Below are 19,149 nucleotides of genomic sequence, written 5' to 3' on the forward strand. Positions count from 1 at the left end.
ATCCATCTCCTTTCCTCCCCCCACTACACCACCCAAACCCCAACCCCATCCGGTCTGTCGAACCCTTTCACACAATCTCTCCCTATCTACATCATGCAGTTCACAAAATATCAACACATGCTCCACCGTTTCCTCCAGTAAACACTCATCACACAGATCTGCTTCCACCTCTTACCTACTCTAACATTGAAATCTGGGATATACACCCCTGCCCCCACCCTACCACTGACCGGATTCTTTCAAACATCTGTATATATCCTTAAAAACAAATTAAACCAATTATCCATATACATATCTCCACACCCCGTCTCACCTGATCGAACAGGAAGTCCATGATACAGTTATACAGACATCACCCAATGCCTAATGTACTCAACTTGACCAACAACCCTTCCCTCCATATGGTATCGTAAGCTTTCTCAATGTCAAAACTAGTTAATCACCCATGTGGGTATATGCTCATAAATAACCAATGAGTAGATGGGAGAGGCGGGACTTGCAGCTAGTCAATTAAATAAAATATAACAAGTTCTGGTGCCTGGCTACACAGATGCTCGTGAGCAGTTTGGACAAAATGATTGAACATGTATACTGAACAGAAATATAAACGCATAATGCAACAATTTATAGTTATAGTTCATATAAGGAAATCAGTCAATTGAAATAAATTCATTCGGCCCTAATATATGGATTTCACATGACTGGGAATACAGATATGTATCTGTTCGTCACAGATACCTTAAAAGAAATAGGCCTCACAATGGGCCTCAGGTACTCGTCACGGTAGTTCTGTGAATTCAAATGACCATCGATAAAATGCAATTGTGTTCGCTGTCCATAGTTTATGCCTGCCCATACCATAACCCCACCGCCACCATGGGGAGCTTTGTTCACAACGTTGACATCAGCAAACCGTTCGCCCACACGACGCCATACATGTGATCTGCAGTTGTGAGGCTGGTTGGACATACTGCCTTATTCTCTAAAACGAAGTTGGAGGTGGTTTATGGTAGAGAAATTAACATTAAATTAACTGTAAATTACCTGGTGGACATTCCTGCAGTCAGCATACCAATTGCACGCTCGCTCAAAACTTGAGACAGCTGTGGCATTGTTTTGTGGGACAAAACTGCACATTTTAGAGGGGCCTTTTATTGTCCCCCACACAAGGTGCACCTGTGTAATGATCATGCTGTTTGATCAGCTTCTTGATATTCCACACCTGTCAGGTGGATCTATTCAAATGAGAAATGCTCACTAACAGGGATGTAAACACATTTATGCACAACATTTGAGAGAAATAAGCTTTTATGCATATGGAACATTTCTGGGATCTTTTATTTCAGCTCATGAAACATGGGACTGTGACACTTAGTCACACAAATGAAGATTGAAGAGTAACAGGATTGAACAAGAATATGAGTGGAAAGTGAGTCATTTCATGTTATGTTTATATTTTTGTTCGGTGTATGTGTACATTTATTTTGCAAAGCTCACGCACGAGGCACAGGCCCTTTGGTCAGCAATTACTCTGTTATTTCTCTGCAAGTAAACTAGCATATGATTATATGTAATGGACTGGGTTTACATGGCATAGTCTTCTAATTATACAAGACCTACAGTTTGGTTGTTATTTGTATGTGAATAATTAAGATCAAAGACTGAGGCATACAAGTTGAAGCAACTATTTTATTTCACAATAAAAATGACTCACTTTTCCACTTATATTCTTGTTCAATCCTGTTACTCTTCAATCTTTATTTGTGTGACTAAGTGTCACAGTCAATTCATTCAGTTGTATATACTGTTGAGATAGAGACAGATTATGGTGACTCTCCCTGTATACTTGTGTAGCTCGTTCATTTATCAGATGCAAGTGAAATGACAGCATACATTTCACAAAACACTGTACTCTGGCCTTACAGCTACAAAGATATTATGTCACCAATACAACAATTTTGTGTTTCTATTCCTTGCCATTACATTGACTTATAGAAACTGCCATGGGATAAACACAAAATGATTCTACTCCCGAGCTGAATATTTCCTGGCAAGCAATATCAAGAATCCCATCATTCTCATCTGATTACTTTTACATGAAGATTCGTAGTCTTTTATCCCAGGTACATACAGAGGTAACCTGGTCCCCAGGCTCGAATTGCTGGCATCTCAACAGAGAGAGCAGACGGCTGGTGGGTGAGATAAATACAGAGGTAAAGTGCAAGGATTCTAATACTGCAAGGCACACACTATTAATAGGATTGTCTCTGTCTAATAGTAAAAACAATTCCAAACACAAACATAATCGAGTACAAAATGTTTCTTTTTTTTCATACATAGACAATACAAGTAAAACCTTGTCTACACTTTACAATAACCTGTAACATACTCCATACATTCTTATCTGCATTACATACATTAACCATCAAAGCAGGTATGTACAGGGAAAACAAGCCATTACAAACATACCCTCTATGTCTGGATAAATGTACATAAACAATCCTCCGCATAATCACCATGATAATAATGTAATATCGTGCTAATCTTATTATTCAATCTAATAAAGATGCCGGTCATAAAGGTTTGAATAGCATATTTTTGTCTTCCAGGGCACAACTAAGCTGAAAGATCAGCAGTGACAAAAATGTCTCAGCCTTTATTGCACACGCTCCTTCAGAAACAAATAGACATTTTGTTGAATGTAAAACCATTTAAAAGGAAGATACGTTTTTGTTTGTTTGTTTGTTGTTTAAGCCATGCAAAATATTGCACAACACAGCGGCTTTGGTTTGGAATATCTACGCAAAAAAAAGTACAGTAGTAAAAGATGAACCTAAAATAGAAATAATACATTGTAAGAAGTAAATGTACAAAGGGTAACACTAGGTGGGACTGAGGATTGTGGTCTTGGATACAAAGGGGACACATAAAAGTGTAACGCTGTCGTTCGTGCCAGGGTATTCCACATCTGTCACTTCAACTGATCCTGTCTCTGAGCCTCTTTTATACAGTAAAAGAAACATCAACAATAACCTTTGTTTCAGTCAGGATTGGTAGCTTGCCAAACTCTCAATATTTGCTCTCCTCCATGACAAGTAGACAATGCAGAGTTTCCCAAACTTGGTCCCCGGGAACCCAAGGGGTGCACGCTTTGGTTGTTTTCCCCTAGCACTACACAGCCGATTCAATTAATCAGCTAATCATCAAGCTTTGATCATCTGAATCAGCAGTGTAGTGTTAAGGCAAAAAAACAAACCATGCTCCTCTTAAGAGTTTGGGAAACCCTGAGCGAAGGGGACTTTATTAAACGTATTGAATGTGTGTCATAGACCACAGGAATGTTACAAAACAGGAGATCCCCTAGACATGACCACAGTATTCATTATCCACTTTGCCTCTTTGAGGATGTTAAAGTCCATAACGCCTAGTGCTGCCTGCCTGTGCTGCTACATGATAGGGGGCAGACACTGGGACGACTCCTGGCACTCTCCGCCGGTGCCCACATCTAGCTGAGGCTTGATGATGATGTGCACGGGCCTCTCCACGCTCGCCTCGTGATTGGTGTCCCTGTTGACCTTGGCCATGCCCTCACACAACTGCTCCTCTGCTGACGCTCCAATGGGACAAAGTCGCTCAGCGGTCACCATCTTGCCCCCTGCCTTGGCGGAGAGGTCCCTCTTCAGCTTGTTGTTACTATCGGACCCGATCTTCTCAGCTGCGATGTAAAGTGGGAGGACATGGTGTTTCACACATACAAAATGATGTGGTTTAATCCATACATTGATCTGACACATTGTGAAGATTGCTTTTAGAGAAAAAAGCAAGCGAGAGGCCTGGTCTTACCTGTCCTGTTAGTGACTACTTTGCGGTAAGTGGCCTTGTAGTTGTTTTCTGTGCTGCTCATGCTTTCGCTGGGCTTCCTCATCATGGGTCGTGTTTTGGGCCTGAGCTTGTTGAGATGGGCCTCCTGGATCCACTCATGCTGCATCGCCTCATCTGGTGTCATACGCTTGGTTGGATCCCACCTAGATAGCACAGGAATACACAGTGAGTGTGGGTGGAGAAGATGGAGCAAACTACCATAAATCTCATGACAACAGTAACACTATTCACCATAGCGTAATAAGCCTGGTGTGTTGGTGTTGACATACATGAGGCAGCGTCGAAGGAAGTCCAGGAACAGAGGATCATTGGTTTTCAACACACTGGCCAGGTCTTTGGAATTGGGTCGTCTCTTCTTTCCTTTGCTGTTTGTGATGTTTCTGGGGTTTCCTTTAGAGTCTGCAACAAGTCATCAAACACGCCAGTTAGAGACTTACCAAACCTCATGCTTCAAACATAACCCAGAGATTCATCTGATTAATCCTAGACATAATCCTTTGTGAAAATGTTTTATTGCTTGCATTGTATACGTCTATACGGCTGCGTTTAAACAGGAAGCCCAATTCAGATTCTTCTTCTCAATAATTGGGTTTTTGACCAATCAGATTTGAAAAGATCTGATTTGTCAAAAGACCAATTAGTGGAAAAAATATCAGAATTAGGCCGCCTATCTAAACGCAGCCTACCTTATATATCCGAGCTTAAGAAACACATTTTTACTGTACAAACCACAGAAAGTTCTTACCGAAAAACAATCTTTTCCTGGATGCTGTCTGCACAAAATCAGTGGGAGGCATACCGAATACCTAAGAAATAAAATAACAGAAGGTTCTTGAATGGTGATGGATAAATGGATTGCTAAAAACTGTGTGTCTGCAGGTGGCTGGTTGTGTACCTCCATGATGCAGGCGATCTGCTCCACCTCGCTCTCCCCAGGGAAGAGCGGGAAGCCGGTGTAGAGCTCAGCCATGATGCAGCCCAGGCTCCACATGTCGATGGCCATGCTGTAGGGGTGGCCCAGAATCACCTCTGGGGAGCGGTAGAAACGACTCTGGATGTAGGTGTAGACTACAATGGTAGGCAAGGAGAAGAAGAGGGAGAGAACAGTGTTTATGTTCAAATTTGGCTACTGTATATGAGTGCGGTAGCTTTGGAGCTTTAAATATCAGACTTATACCAAGTGTAACAGGTATTTCAATCAGGTGAGACACTCACCTCTCTGCTGCTCATAACAGCTGGACCCAAAGTCCACCACCTTGATATTTCCTTGTCCTTTCTGTGACAGAAGGATGTTCTCCTTTTGTGAAAAAGAGAAGCAACGTTCATTTTCCAAGTAACCAATCAAAGTGCAGCCCAATTCATTTTCTTTATAGAGCACTGGTACTGTGCATTAGCATGTATGACTCATCAGCCAAATATTATTTGTGTTATTACTCTATGCAGAGCCGATACAGTATGTCTGAGGAACCTTACCGGTTTGAGGTCACAGTGAATGATCTTCTCCTTATGCAGCATCTGCAGGCACTTGAGCAGGGAGTGGGTGAAACGACGAATCAGGGCCAGACTGAAGCCCTGGAAGTTGTTCTTCTTAATCAGTTCATAAAGGTTGACTCTATAAGAAGACGCAAAGACACAATCATTTAAAGACCTGGTAGAACGATAAACACAGCTTTCTGACACTAGTCTCAGTTCTCTCTTCTTTCTCTTTTTCCCACACTTGCACGTGGCCTCAAACGTTACAGTTTATTAGTCCTCTAGAGGGCAGCACTTCAGTGTTTTTTTTTTTCATGCCATGGCTCTGTTGAATCTAGCAGGACCGTGCAGTTTAGTAATCAGATATAGAAACGGAAGTGAACATGCTATATCAGATTACTGAACATTCTAGAATGTCTTAACATTAAGAAGAGAGACTTAAGAAGAGAGATATTCCTGGTATTTTTCAGTACTTATGGGAAGCACAAACCTCTCTGGTCTGTGTAACCGGAGCCTTCACACCCCGAGCAGGCAGAGGATAGAGATAGGGCCCTAATCAAGGCATTAACTAAGGGGTTGGGTGACGGTAACGCTAGACAGGGCAAGGTGGCAGTCTACGACGTTTACTAAAGGTCAGCCAGACTGGTATAGAAGTGTTGTTCCACTAAATTAGTCCCTTTGATATTTTAGGTTGAAATTGTGCACAAATATTGAATTTTAAAAGCCTGATATATTAAATGAAGTGCCCTTAAATATAGACCACATGGAAAATTCAATACATCTGTTTTTTTATATGAATAAAGGCTTGCTAAAGTGACCAAATTCTTCATTTTGACATGTCCCTCTGTGACTTCTAGGAAGATTTTAAACCACCCACTTAACCCCAACATTTCTACAAGTTTTCACCATCATTATAAAGCCCTCGTTATTTTGTTGCTTTGCCAATGTAAATTCTGAAGATTATTATTTATTTGATGTGATTTAGTGATTCATTTTAAGGTCAAATAAAAACCTCTCATTTTAAGGTCAACCCTGTTACGTGAACTGAACTCTTGTGTCACGTTCTGACCTTAGCTCCTTTGTTTTTGTCTTTGTTTTAGTATGGTCAGGGCGTGAGTTGGGGTAGGCAGTCTATGTTTGTTTTTCTATGTTGGTTTTTGAGTTCGGCCTAGTATGGTTCTCAATCAGAGGCTGCTGTCAATTGTTGTCCCTGATTGAGAATCAAACTTAGGTAGCCTGGATTTCAGTTTTGGGTTGTGGGTGTTTGTCGCCACACGGGACTGTTTCCTTCATTTCACGTTTATTGTTTTGTATTTCGTAGTGTTTATGTTTTAAAATAAACATTATGGACACTTACCACGCTGCGTTTTGGTCCTCCGATCCTTCTGGCTTCTCCTCCTCAGAAGAGGAGGACGAGGTTCGTAACATCTTGTTTTTATATGGTTACACTATTAATTTTGAAATAATTACACTACTTAAAAAGTTACTCAATTGGTGGAATGACCCAGAAGACTATCTTGTCTCCGAGGGAACCTAAGGCTAGGTTGTTTGAGGCAGATTGTTCTAGGTGGGAAGCTCACTTTGCTCAAGTAGTGCAGCACATGGAGTGACTAGTGATAAGCGAGCTGTGTATGTGATAGGGGAGTTCAGGGCTTAAGTCTTGTTGTTGTGCCCTGGGAGAGGTGCCCAACCTTGAATACCTTTGAGTAACACATTAATTATTCAGGATTTAATTTATCTTCTACCGGGACTATTTTGATCGTATTTGCGCATGTGTGTGTGTCAGGGCTGGGGTCAGTTCAAGAAGTGATTTTTAATTTCAAATTCAAAAATGGAAAACATTTGAAATAAATATCTTCTACTTCTCCGTTTATTGATAAGTCATTGCAAATAGATGCCCCTTTATTCAAATGTTGAATTGCATTTCAAGTTTATTTTGTGAATAGACTGCCTTCAATTCGAATTGACCTCAGCCCTGGTGTGTGTGTGTGTGTGTGTGTGTGTGTGTGTGTGTGTGTGTGTGTGTGTGTGTGTGTGTGATCGCTTTAATCACAGCCTAATTCCAGTTGTCTTATAATAGTGCTACACACACTACACTCACCCTAGCAGCTCGAAGGAGATGCAGAGATGGTTGCGGAAGTAGAAGTATTCTTTCATATGGATGACGTTGTGGCACTTTTCCCTGTCTTTCCTCCGCACAGCATCCAGGATCTTCAGTTCCACTAGGGCCTGGTGGTGGAACCTGAAGTCCAATAAGAGTTAGTCAGGTCATATCTCCATTCTGGATTTAACCATTCAAAACCGTATGAAAGCCCAACAAAAATAATATGATATGAATCACAGTGACAGATGTTGACTGACAAGCTTTAGTTTTGCAGTGACCATGGAAAATCTTTTAGCCAATATTTTTCAATTCCAGTTTTAATGTCCTTTGATGTGAGAAATTCTGACAGCTCTCCCAGGAGAAACAAGACTTTTGAGAGAGGGCTTTGTTCAAGACTTGGCCACAGTGGCGAGACCAAGGCAGCCCTAAGGCTGTTCAGCGCCTATTTTGTTTTCCGCATTATTGAAGGGCAGTAAGCACTGATGACATCTGCATCAATTAAAGTCAAAGAGGTTTGGATCACCTGAGAGAGGGCTCGTAAAGCAATAGCAAGGAGACCCCTTTGGACCTCCCCGTGAAAAGGTCACGAAGAGGTCCATGTTTAATGATCTCACACAAGAAGGTCAGTTTCAGAGTCTTTGAGCACTGGATGCACATTCAAAAGCCAAATGTTTTGTATCTACCTTTTCTTGTTGCGAATGACCTTAATGGCAACCAGTTCTTGGGTCTTGTGGTCCAGACATTTCAGGACCTGTCCAAAGGATCCCTTCCCGATTACCTCCAACACCTCAAAGCGGAAGCCAATGTGGTCGTGTAGAACCTGGATACGGGACAGACAGGACATTCAATCGGATGTTTTTGGTGTACTGTGTGTGTGTATGGTGTGTCGGACAATATTTTTTAAACACAAGAGCTTCATTATATGTACTTAATTAGTAGTTCATGATAGAGTACAATGACATCCTTTAATGATGGTTGTTTGTAATGACTACATAAGGAACATTTTCCCTACTACTTCCAGTGCCAAACACTAGTTCTGGTCATGAGTCTAAACAATCCTCACAGTGCATTGGACTGCTGTTCTTGTGCCTTAACGTCATTTCAAAGAAGTTTACCTTGAAGTTGAGAGAGAGCTCACAGCATAATGTCTTGCAAATAAACAAAAACACTCCTACTTCTTACCTTAAGGAACCACAATACTATTTGTAAATTTTTTATTTAACCTTTATTTTGACAGGGAGTCATGCTGAGACCAAGGTCTCTTTCACACATGGGCCATGTATATACATCAATAGACAAACACATCAATATACTGTACACATCAATATACACATCAATACATAAAAAGCAAAACACAATCATAGAAAATAAACTAATGCTTACGAGAAACATGTATTCAAATCCTTGTTGAAATGTTACCTTGTTGTAGCTGCCGTGCTCGTCGTCGTAGCCTGCGTTCTGAGGAATCCCGTGAGAGCCCTCAAACTTCTTGGTCTCCAGGCCCAGGAACCAGATCTCTGAGTAGTCCATGATCTCCTCCTGCTCAAACTCTGTCAGACGCCCCTGGAAGTGCCTCAGTGCCTCTGTGGGAGACATGGGCAGCCTCTGTCCCTCATAAAGCTTATTCTCCTCCAGCTTGTTGCTGAGGCCCTTGGTGGTGATGGAGTCAGACAGGTTCTCCACAGAGGAGCCGAACCGCATGGGGAACTGGGAGGACGGCTTTGATCTCTCATCCTGCCAATCAACAAAGGACAGAAGAGGTCAGCTGATCTGTTCTCACAACACTTTGGCACTATCACTTAGCCTAACCCTGATGAAACAGGTCTCACTTCCTTTTCCATTGCTGGGAGCGATACATGTCAGATACAGCTCAGAGCACAGGAGGCTGGTGGCACCTTAATTGGGGAGAACGGTCTCGTGGTAACGGCTGGAGGCGGAATCAGTGGAATGGTATCAAATACATAAAACACATGGTTTCCATGTGTTTGATGCCATTTCATTTGCTCTGTTGTTATGAGCTGTTCCCCCTGGGGCTCAGAGAGTTCATCTGAAGATGCATAAACTATCAAGGACTTATTATTTACATATGCATTTACAATTGACAACTGGAGTCAAGTGATCTACTGCTGGAGGCCAACAGTATAGTGTGACACGGTGTGAAATGTAGCCTCACCTGGTGTGTCTGGTAGTTGCTCTGCACCCCCTTGTTGACGATGTGGGGCAGGATGCTATCGGACTGCTGGTGGTGGAGTTTGGCATTGCTGACAACCACCTGTATCACTGGGGGCTCCAGATGTGGCAAGGTCCCCTCCGAGTTAAACTTCTACATGAGAGAGAAAAAGGTTCAAATAAAGGATGTTTTTTTTAAACATGCAGATGAAAACAGTAAAAGTGCAATAACATATTGTATCGTCGTAACTAGTCTTGCTTGCCAGACTCATGGCGCTCTAACCCCAGTGGTGTCAGAATTACAGCGGCTGTGGGAAGAGACTATGCAGTCACATACTCTATGGGCCCAGGTTTGGAGATGGGAGAGCGAGTTGGAGCAAAAATAAAGGGAGGGATAGGAGGGAGAGATCTGCTCTGGCCATTTTAAATGTGGTGGCTCAGGTAACCAGGACCCCCAGGGTTGAGGGTGGAATTACTGAGCAGGGTGAGAGTGAGTCGGGGACAAAACATCGGAGACTGGGCCCTGACAGACCGCGTCAGCACTATCTGCTGCTGTGGGGGAGCTGAACTGGAGCAGGCCTTTCTCTAGCTGACATCCTGCTTGCTGTAGGAGCAGGTTTACATGTGTCACTGGCTGCCTTGCAGGCATAGCCAAGCTAATGATGGGGAAAGGAGACCTCTAACCTAGACTGCAACAAGGGCAGGGATCATGAGTTTATTCAGAAAATCATAAAAATTATGCATGCCGGTAACATATTTAATGACTTCCTACACGGTAATGACTGTATCAGCCTGTATAAATAATGTCAATACATTGATGTTATTATAGACAGTTATTGTAAATTGGAACCGGTAGTCATATATCCCTTTGCTTTGGTTACAGCAAGCACAGCAGCCCAAAACAACAGGTTGAAAAGTGCACCCTAATCTTTACATAGCGGTGATATTTAATCGCACATGCACAGGCTGCTGCAGTAGCGGCCAACTTGGTCATGATGCATTGAGACACAGGCTGCTGCAGTAGCGGCCAACTTGGTCATGACGCATAGAGACACAGGCTGCTGCAGTAGCTGCCAACTTGGTCATGACGCATTGAGACACAGGCTGCTGCAGTAGCTGCCAACTTGGTCATGACGCATAGAGACACAGGCTGCTGCAGTAGCTGCCAACGTGGTCATGACGCATAGAGACACAGGCTGCTGCAGTAGCTGCCAACTTGGTCATGACGCATTGAGACACAGGCTGCTGCAGTAGCTGCCAACTTGGTCATGACGCATTGAGACACAGGCTGCTGCAGTAGCTGCCAACTTGGTCATGACGCATTGAGACACAGGCTGCTGCAGTAGCTGCCAACTTGGTCATGACGCATTGAGACACAGGCTGCTGCAGTAGCTGCCAACTTGGTCATGACGCATTGAGACACAGGCTGCTGCAGTAGCTGCCAACTTGGTCATGACGCATTGAGACACAGGCTGCTGCAGTAGCTGCCAACTTGGTCATGACGCATAGAGACACATGCTGCTGCAGTAGCTGCCAAATTGGTCATGACGCATAGAGACACAGGCTGCTGCAGTAGCGGCCAACTTGGTCTTGACGCATAGAGACACAGGCTGCTGCAGTAGCGGCCAACTTGGTCTTGACGCATAGAGACACAGGCTAAATATAGGTCCAAGCACCTGCCATAACAAGCACATGGATGCAAATACAGTATCATGCTTATGCACAACTGGATTCAAGCTGACTAGACTACTACTCTGTGTTCTTAAACACATCCAGGTCTGACAGTGAGCAGCACCATGATTTTACCCCTTGGGAGTGGTTACGAGGTAGTTGCTCCATATATTCCGTGTACTCCAGTGCCCTCCAGTAGCATGACCTAGCTAGGGTAATGAGTTTTGGTGGAGTGAAAGGGGAGGGCATAGCACAGACAGAAATATACAGGATTGAAAGAGTGGGTCTGCAGGTGCCCAAATGCTCCGCAGGTCAGGGGTCACCTGTGAGTAAAGGCTCACCTGTAAATAGGGCCGGTTGGTTGCCTGTTGGGTCTGGAGTCTGTGTGAGTGGGGGAAGGCCTCTGGTTTTGAAGACTGTGGAGGAATATGGGAGACTTGACTTAACATTACATTTACACACAAAACTCGCTTCTATATACCTCTTTAAGTCAGTGAGGGGGCGGCGATGGATACAGCATTGCCAAGGGAATCTCTCTAAAATCAGATTCAGTTTTGTTAAATAGATTCAATATGACTCATAACAAGTCATTGAGGTCATTAATCGGAATTATAAATCACGTATTGTTTTGAATGATAAATCATGTATTTTTTTGTATCCGAAACTGATTCACTTCAAAGCATCTCTTTGAATGAGGAGAATAAACAGCCTGGTTGTTGCTGGTGGGACTGAAAGTCCCAGCACAGCAGTGGGTCCCACAGATATAAACAGCCAGTGGGCAGTGAAGTAGGATTATTACCACGCAAGCAAAGATGATGAACACTCCCTGGAATTAGAGTATTTTATGCAAGTCACTACCACAGTAACAATGGTCTCTTTATCACTCAGTTTTTCCACAACCTGCAATCCTTTCCTGGAGCATTGGCTCTGATGTTCTATGAAGAGTGTAAGGGTGTGGTGATGATGGTGGTAATGGAGAGGAGAGCAGAGGGCTTGTTGATCGTGGACTTCATTTCTCAAAGCACAATTCAGTCTGGTGCCAGGCTAAATATATGAGCCACTGCGATTCTATTAGTTCTGGTGCAACATTGTCAGCATAGCTGTGCTAACGCGTGCCTTAATCAGAGGGGAGCATGTCAACTAACAGTGTGTTGAGAGACTGAGAGACACAGTATGGGTGGACTAAAACCTCCAGCCCAGACGGGCACAGGCTAAACTCAGAGAGCCTGAGAGGGCATGGGCAACGGTTGGCTGGGTACTTGGGTAGCAGAGCAGATTTATGATTGAACTTGACCTAGACCTACAGTAACACTATACTTTTTCACGAGTTCACTAAACAGATATCTCTTCCATCCATATGCTCAATATTCTTACTGGCCCAGTTGGGTTCCTTTGCGAGAATATGATAGTATTTTTGATTCCCATGCATACATACCCAGGGCCATGTATAAAAGGATAAGGCACGGTTTCTGGGGTGGATTTAGAGTAGAAGGACAATAGTGCCCACACCATTGGCTGTTGAGTTCAAGGCAGCAAACACACATTCAGATATTAATGCAGGATGCACACATAACACAACCTTGGCTGCCCCCTGGGAGGCTTGTGAGAGTGAGGGTTGTACTGCGATGTGGGTCGAAGTTACCCCATTAATTGGCTGCAGTGCACATCTTACTGGATACTGGAAAGGTCCTTGAAAGGGATCACAGTATTCCAAATACACTACATGACCAAAAGTATGTGGACACTTGCTCGTTGAACATCTCATTCCAAAATCATGGTCATTTATATGGAGTTCGTCCCCCTTTGCTGCTAAAACAGCCTCCACTCTTCTGGGAAGGCTTTCCACTAGATGTTGGAACATTGCTGCAGGGACTTGTTTCCATTCAGCCACGAGCATTAGTGAGGTCGGACACTGATGTTAGGTGATTAGGCCTGGCTCGCAGTCGGCGTTCCAATTCATCCCAAAGGTGTTTGATAGGGTTCAGGTCAGGGCTCTGTGCAGGCCAGTCAAGTTATTTCTGTATGGACTTGCTTTGTAAAGTTAAGATTTCCCTTCACTGGAATTAAGGGGCCTAGAAAACCATGAAAAACAGCCCCAGACCATTATTACTCTTCCACCAAACTTTACAGTTGACACTAAACATTGGGGCAGGTAGCGTTCTCCTGGTATCCGCCAAACCCAGATTTGTCCGTCGAACTGCCAGATGGTGAAGCGGGATTAATCTCTCCAGAGAACATGTTTTCACTGCTGCAGAGTCCAATGGCGGCAAGCTTTACATCACTCCAGCCGAAGCTTGGTATTGCACATGGCGATCTTAGCCTTGTGTGCGGCTGCTCGGCCATGGAAACCCATTTCATGAAGCTCCAGACAAACAGTTCTTGTGCTTCCAGAGGCAGTTTGGAACTCCGCACTTCAGCACCTGGTGGCAACTGAAAGCTCCCGTTCTGTGAGCTCGTGCGGCCTACCACTTCGCGGCTGAGCCGTTGTTGCTCCTAGATGTTTCCACTTCACAATAACAGTACTTATAGTTGACATAGGGCAGCTTTAGCAGGGCGAACTGACTTGTTGGAAAGGTGGCATCCTATGACTGCGCCATGTTGAAAGTCACTGAGTTCTTCAGTTTATTTTTTTATTTCACCTTTATTTAACCAGGTAGGCTAGTTGAGAACAAGTTCTCATTTACAACTGCGACCTGGCCAAGATAAAGCAAAGCAGTTCGACACATGCAACAACACAGAGTTACACATTGAATAAACAAACATACAGTACAGTCAATAATAAAGTAGAAAAAAAAGTATATATACAGTGTGTGCAAATGAGGTAAGATAAGGGAGGTAAGGCAATAAATAGGCCATAGTGGCGAGGTAATTACGATATAGCAATTAAACACTGGAGTGATAAATGTGCAGAAGATGAATGTGCAAGTAGAGATACTGGGGTGCAAAGGAGCAAAATAAATAAATAAATACAGTATGGGGAATTGGCTTTGGGGGTGACCTGAGAAATATACCTGCTGGAGCGTGTGCCTATGGGTGTTGCTATGGTGACCAGTGAACTGAGATAAGGCGGGGCTTTACGTAGCAAAGACTTGAAGATGATCTGGAGCCAGTGGGTTTGGCGACGAGTATGAAGCGAGGGCCAGCCAACGAGAGCGTACAGGTCGTAGTGGTGGGTAGTATATGGGGCTTTGGTGACAAAACGGATGGCACTGTGATAGACTGCATCCAATTTGTTGAGTAGAGTATTGGAGGCTATTTTGTAAATGACATCGCTGAAGTCGAGGATCGGTAGTATAGTCAGTTTTACGAGGGTATGTTTGGCAGCATGAGTGAAGGATTCTTTGTTGCAAAATAGGAAGCCGATTCTAGATTTAATTTTGGAGATGCTTAATGTGGGTCTGGAAGGAGAGTTTACCATCTAACCAGACACCTAGGTATTTGTAGTTGTCCACATACTCTAAGTTAGAACCGTCCAGAGTAGTGATAATGGACGGGCGGGCAGGTGCGGGCAGCGATCGGTTGAAGAGCATGCATTTAGTTTTACTTGCATTTCAGAACAGTTGGAGGCCACGGAAGGAGAGTTGTATGGCATTGGAGTTCGTCTGGAGTTTAGTTAGCACAGTGTCCAAAGAAGGGCCAGAAGTATACAGAATAGTGTCGTCTGCGTAGAGGTGGATCAGAGAATCACCAGCAGCAAGAGCGACATCATTGATATTTACAGAGAAGAGAGTTGGCCCGAGAATTAAACCCTGTGGCACCCCCATAGAGACTGCCAGAGGTCCGGACAACAGGCCCTTCGATTTGACACACTGAACTCTATCAGAGAAGTAGTTGGTGAACCAGGCGAGGCAGTCATTTGAGAAACCAAGGCTGTTGAGTCTGCCAATAAGAATGTGGTGATTGACAGAGTCGAAAGCCTTGGCCAGGTCGATGAATACAGCTGTACAGTATTGTCTCTTATCGATGGCAGTTATGATATCGTTTAGGACCTTGAGCGTGGCTAAGGTGCACCCATGAACAGCTCGGAAACCAGATTGCATAGCGGAGAATGTACGGTGGGATTCTAATTGGTCGGTGATCTGTTTGTTAACTTGGCTTTCGAAGACCTTAGAAAGGCATGGTAGGATAGATATAGGTCTGTAGCAGTCTGGGTCTAGAGTGTCTCCCCCTTTGAAGAGGGGGATGACCGCGGCAGCTTTCCAATCTTTGGGGATCTTAGATGATACGAAAGAGAGGTTGAACAGGCTAGTAATAGGGGTTGCAACAATTTCTGCAAATAATTTTAGAAAGAGAGGGTCCAGATTGTCTAGCCCGGCTGATTTGTAGGGGCCCATATTTTGCAGCTCTTTCAGAACATCAGCTATCTGGATTGGGTGAAAGAGAAATGGGGAGGCTTGGGCGAGTTGCTGTGGGGGATGCAGGGCAGTTGACCTGGGTAGGGGTAGCCAGGTGGAAAGCATGGCCAGCCGTAGAAATATGTTTATTGTGGATTTATCGGTGGTGACAGTGTTTCCTAGCCACAGTGCAGTGGGCAGCTGGGAGGAGGTGAACTTATTCTCCATGGACTTTACAGTGTCCCAGAACTTTTTTGAGTTTGTGCTACAGGATGCAAATTTCTGTTTGAAAAAGCTAGCCTAGGCCTCCCGGGTGGCGCAGTGGTTAAGGGCGCTGTACTACCAGAGACTCTGGGTTCGCGCCCAGGCTCTGTTGTAACCGTCCGCGACCGGAAGGTCCGCACAATTGGCCTAGCGTCGTCCGGGTTAGGGAGGGTTTGGCCGGTAGGGATATCCTTGTCTCATCGTGCACCAGCAACTCCTGTGGCGGGCCGGACGCAGTGCACGCTAACCAAGGTTGCCAGGTGCACAGTGTTTCCTCCGACACATTGGTGCGGCTGGATTCCGGGTTGGATGCGCGCTGTGTTAAGAAGCAGTGCGGCTTGGTTGGGTTGTGTATCGGAGAACGCATGACTTTCAACCTTCGTCTCTCCCGAGCCCGTATGGGAGTTGTAGCGATAAGACAAAATAGTAGCTACTAACAATTTGGATACCACGAAAAGGGGGTAACATTTTTTTTGTAAGAAAACATTTTTTTTGTAAGAAAAAGCTAGCCTTAGCTTCCCTAACTGCCTGTGTATATTAGTTCCTAACTTCCCTGAAAAGTTGCATATCGCAGGGGCTATTTGATGCTAGTGCAGTACACCACAGGATGTTTTTGTGCTGGTCAAGGGCAGTCAGGTCTGGAGTGAACCAAGGGCTATATCTGTTCCTGGTTCTAAATGTTTTGAATGGGGCATGCTTATTTAAGATGGTGAGGAAGGCACTTCTACTTCTACAGTAAGGCCATTCTAATGTCAGTGTTTTTCCTATGGAGATTGCATGGCTGTGCGCTCGATTTTATACACTTGTCAGCAACGGATGTGGCTGAAATAGACAAATCCAATCATTTGAAGGGGTGTCCACATACACCATATATACAAAATGATGTATTTTCTGAGACTCATATGACACCCCTTCAGTAAAGCATGAGGAAAGTAACGCTTCAATGTTGATGATAATCAAAGTATCGAAAATACCAAGAAGAGCTGAATAAGAGCGACAAACTTTTGCTATTCAGATCAAATACAATGTTGCATTAACTGAGGTACAGTTGGCTGGTTAGGTTATCAATGTGACAATGATGTTGCAAATAATTAATGACACATGGTTACAAGGCTAATATTCTTTGTAAACAGTGGATGAATGAGTTGCTGGTTCCCTGTCCTTGATCATGTTTGATCCTATTTATGGTGAAGCTATAGAGCTTATCTCAACACCATGACTCATAAAATAAAGTGTAGACTGAAATAGCCATGGATCATGTTTACTGTCTCAGATAATCACAACAACCTATAGGCGAATTAGCCTACTAAATGGGACACAATGTTTAGGCCAACTTCATAACACATATCATAATAGTCTGTATTTGTGAAATAAGTGGAATACAAAAGTGAATCTCCATACAATCTAAACAACAACAATTATTATTTCAGACTTCAGACATAAAAAATACATAACTTTCTGATGTTCAAGCAAAATATAAAATAAAAGTCGAGTAGACAAGAGAACAGAAAATAAATGCTGTAAAAAAAATTGTTTTGGGTCAAAATCCGTAGCCTAAAGAGAGAAATAACTAACGGATTCATGGATATACCCAAAATGGATGATGGACCTCACCTTGTTATTAATTTCGGGAAACATGCTGCTTTGGCACCTGGGTCCTTAGTAAATCCCAATCTCAATGTAGCCTACACGTGAAAGTAACTACTGTGAAATCCAGGTAAATGCAAGGCGCCAGCACATTTTCGAAAGTCCAGACGTCACTTTTAGATTCTCTGACACTTGGAGAAAAAAACGTCAGCAACGAAAGTCCAACCGAGGAGCGACTGTCACTTGAATCAACACGAATTGATCGGGTCTTGAATCTCAAACTGCGATAGACATACTTTTGACCGTAGGGTCAGTATTGCTGTCGTCAGCAGAAGATTAGAGAAAGAGGTAAGCTGTTAGTCTATTCACCTTCACGCGTAAGTCTCTGGAGAGGCCACCTGTTCACGTTTCTGCATCTGACAGCTGGGTCTTCCCGATATAGATTTGTTTTTGGCTACCTATCCTCCCCTACATTCGACTGACACTCCTAAAATCCAATAGTGCTCGGTGAATGTGCGCCATTGCGCACATACCTATACAGTAGCCAATATTCTGTAGCCTACTGCTAAGGCACTGTGGCTAAAACGCACACTGTATCCCTGTGGATAGCCTATACTGAGTCGCAGTACTGAGTCTCCTCACGTTGCAGGAAATGGTCGTGTGATGTGTTGAGACATGCTGCTGTCCCTAAAAATAATCTATTTACCATCCACAGAACCTTTGCTACACAATCTATAGGTTGGACTATGCCTATATGACAAATAAAGACTCTGTATTGAGGCATAAGACCTCTCAGGGGGTAGATACATTTAAAAAAAAATATATATATGTTAAACATTAATTCCCCCCTGTGAAGTTGGTCCCCTTTCGACCTCATGTGTTAAAAGTTGAAATTGTAGGTTTGCACTGGCAGACACAAACAATGGTAAAGGTGTGCTGGATTTTTACCTCTCTCTCTCTCTCTCTCTCTCTCTCTCTCTCTCTCTCTCTCTGTCACACACACACACACGCACGCACACACACAAAATAAAGACTGATGCAACACGTAAAGGTAGCCTACATAATATAATACCTGCCTTCTCGTAATGCACAGCTTGTTTTATAATAGGTTATACCACTTTTATAATAGGTTAAACAAATCATCAATATGAGTAGTCCTATGCTAGGCTTATTATGTACCAGCACATAAAGACAACTTGGGGAACAGTAAAATCACCTCAACTCTGCTGACACGAGGGGGACAGTAAAATCACCTCAACTCTGCTGACATGAGAAACGGCGTGTTTCAATGGCGTAGTGGGAGACAACACCAGATGTTCTTCACACCCGAACATCAATGATGTAAGTGTAAGATGATTTTCCATTGTAACATGGGACAAAGACCGAATGACTAATCACAGACAGGGTGAGGCGGATGAAAACAAAAACCATCCCCTTACAAAATGAGGAAGCTTGGAGTAAAGTTGCAGATGATTCAGTTGAATATGATTATAGAGTGGCTGTAATGCAACAAGGGCTTTCCAGTAATCAGACAGGACTATAGGAGGATGATCTATCCATGACGGAGAGTGCTCCTTCAGTCTACTACCCCTGTACCCTTAGTCAAACCTTTTGGAACTGGGCAGCTCTCAAGTCCTTTCTGATGGAAAACTTCCAGAACCGCCA

At 43.6% G+C, this 19,149-nt stretch overlaps 1 protein-coding gene across 3 annotated transcripts; it reads right to left on the reverse strand.

The window, feature by feature from the left end:
- Positions 1–1,669: 1,669 nt before the first annotated feature.
- LOC109889563 (dual specificity tyrosine-phosphorylation-regulated kinase 4-like) lies at positions 1,670–18,119 on the reverse strand. 3 transcript variants are annotated; one of them, XM_020481079.2, is made up of 13 exons: positions 17,512–18,119; positions 11,641–11,715; positions 9,633–9,782; positions 8,879–9,193; positions 8,143–8,279; positions 7,457–7,597; positions 5,356–5,494; positions 5,098–5,179; positions 4,778–4,950; positions 4,628–4,688; positions 4,152–4,281; positions 3,844–4,025; positions 1,670–3,715 (listed from the first exon to the last, which is right to left on the reverse strand). In XM_020481079.2, the coding sequence occupies exons 1-13, from the start codon at positions 17,533–17,535 to the stop codon at positions 3,447–3,449; spliced, it is 1,878 nt and encodes a 625-aa protein (XP_020336668.1). In that variant the 5' UTR covers positions 17,536–18,119; the 3' UTR covers positions 1,670–3,446. The 3 variants fall into 3 exon arrangements, with proteins under 3 accessions (XP_020336668.1, XP_020336670.1, XP_031678864.1); XM_020481081.2 differs by lacking the exon at positions 11,641–11,715 and having other exon boundaries at positions 17,512–18,113; XM_031823004.1 differs by lacking the exons at positions 11,641–11,715; positions 17,512–18,119 and adding an exon at positions 11,435–11,631.
- Between the last annotated feature and the right edge of the window lie 1,030 nt (positions 18,120–19,149).

The sequence above is a fragment of the Oncorhynchus kisutch genome, linkage group LG4, assembly GCF_002021735.2.
Source record: "Oncorhynchus kisutch isolate 150728-3 linkage group LG4, Okis_V2, whole genome shotgun sequence".
Lineage (NCBI taxonomy): Eukaryota > Metazoa > Chordata > Actinopteri > Salmoniformes > Salmonidae > Oncorhynchus > Oncorhynchus kisutch.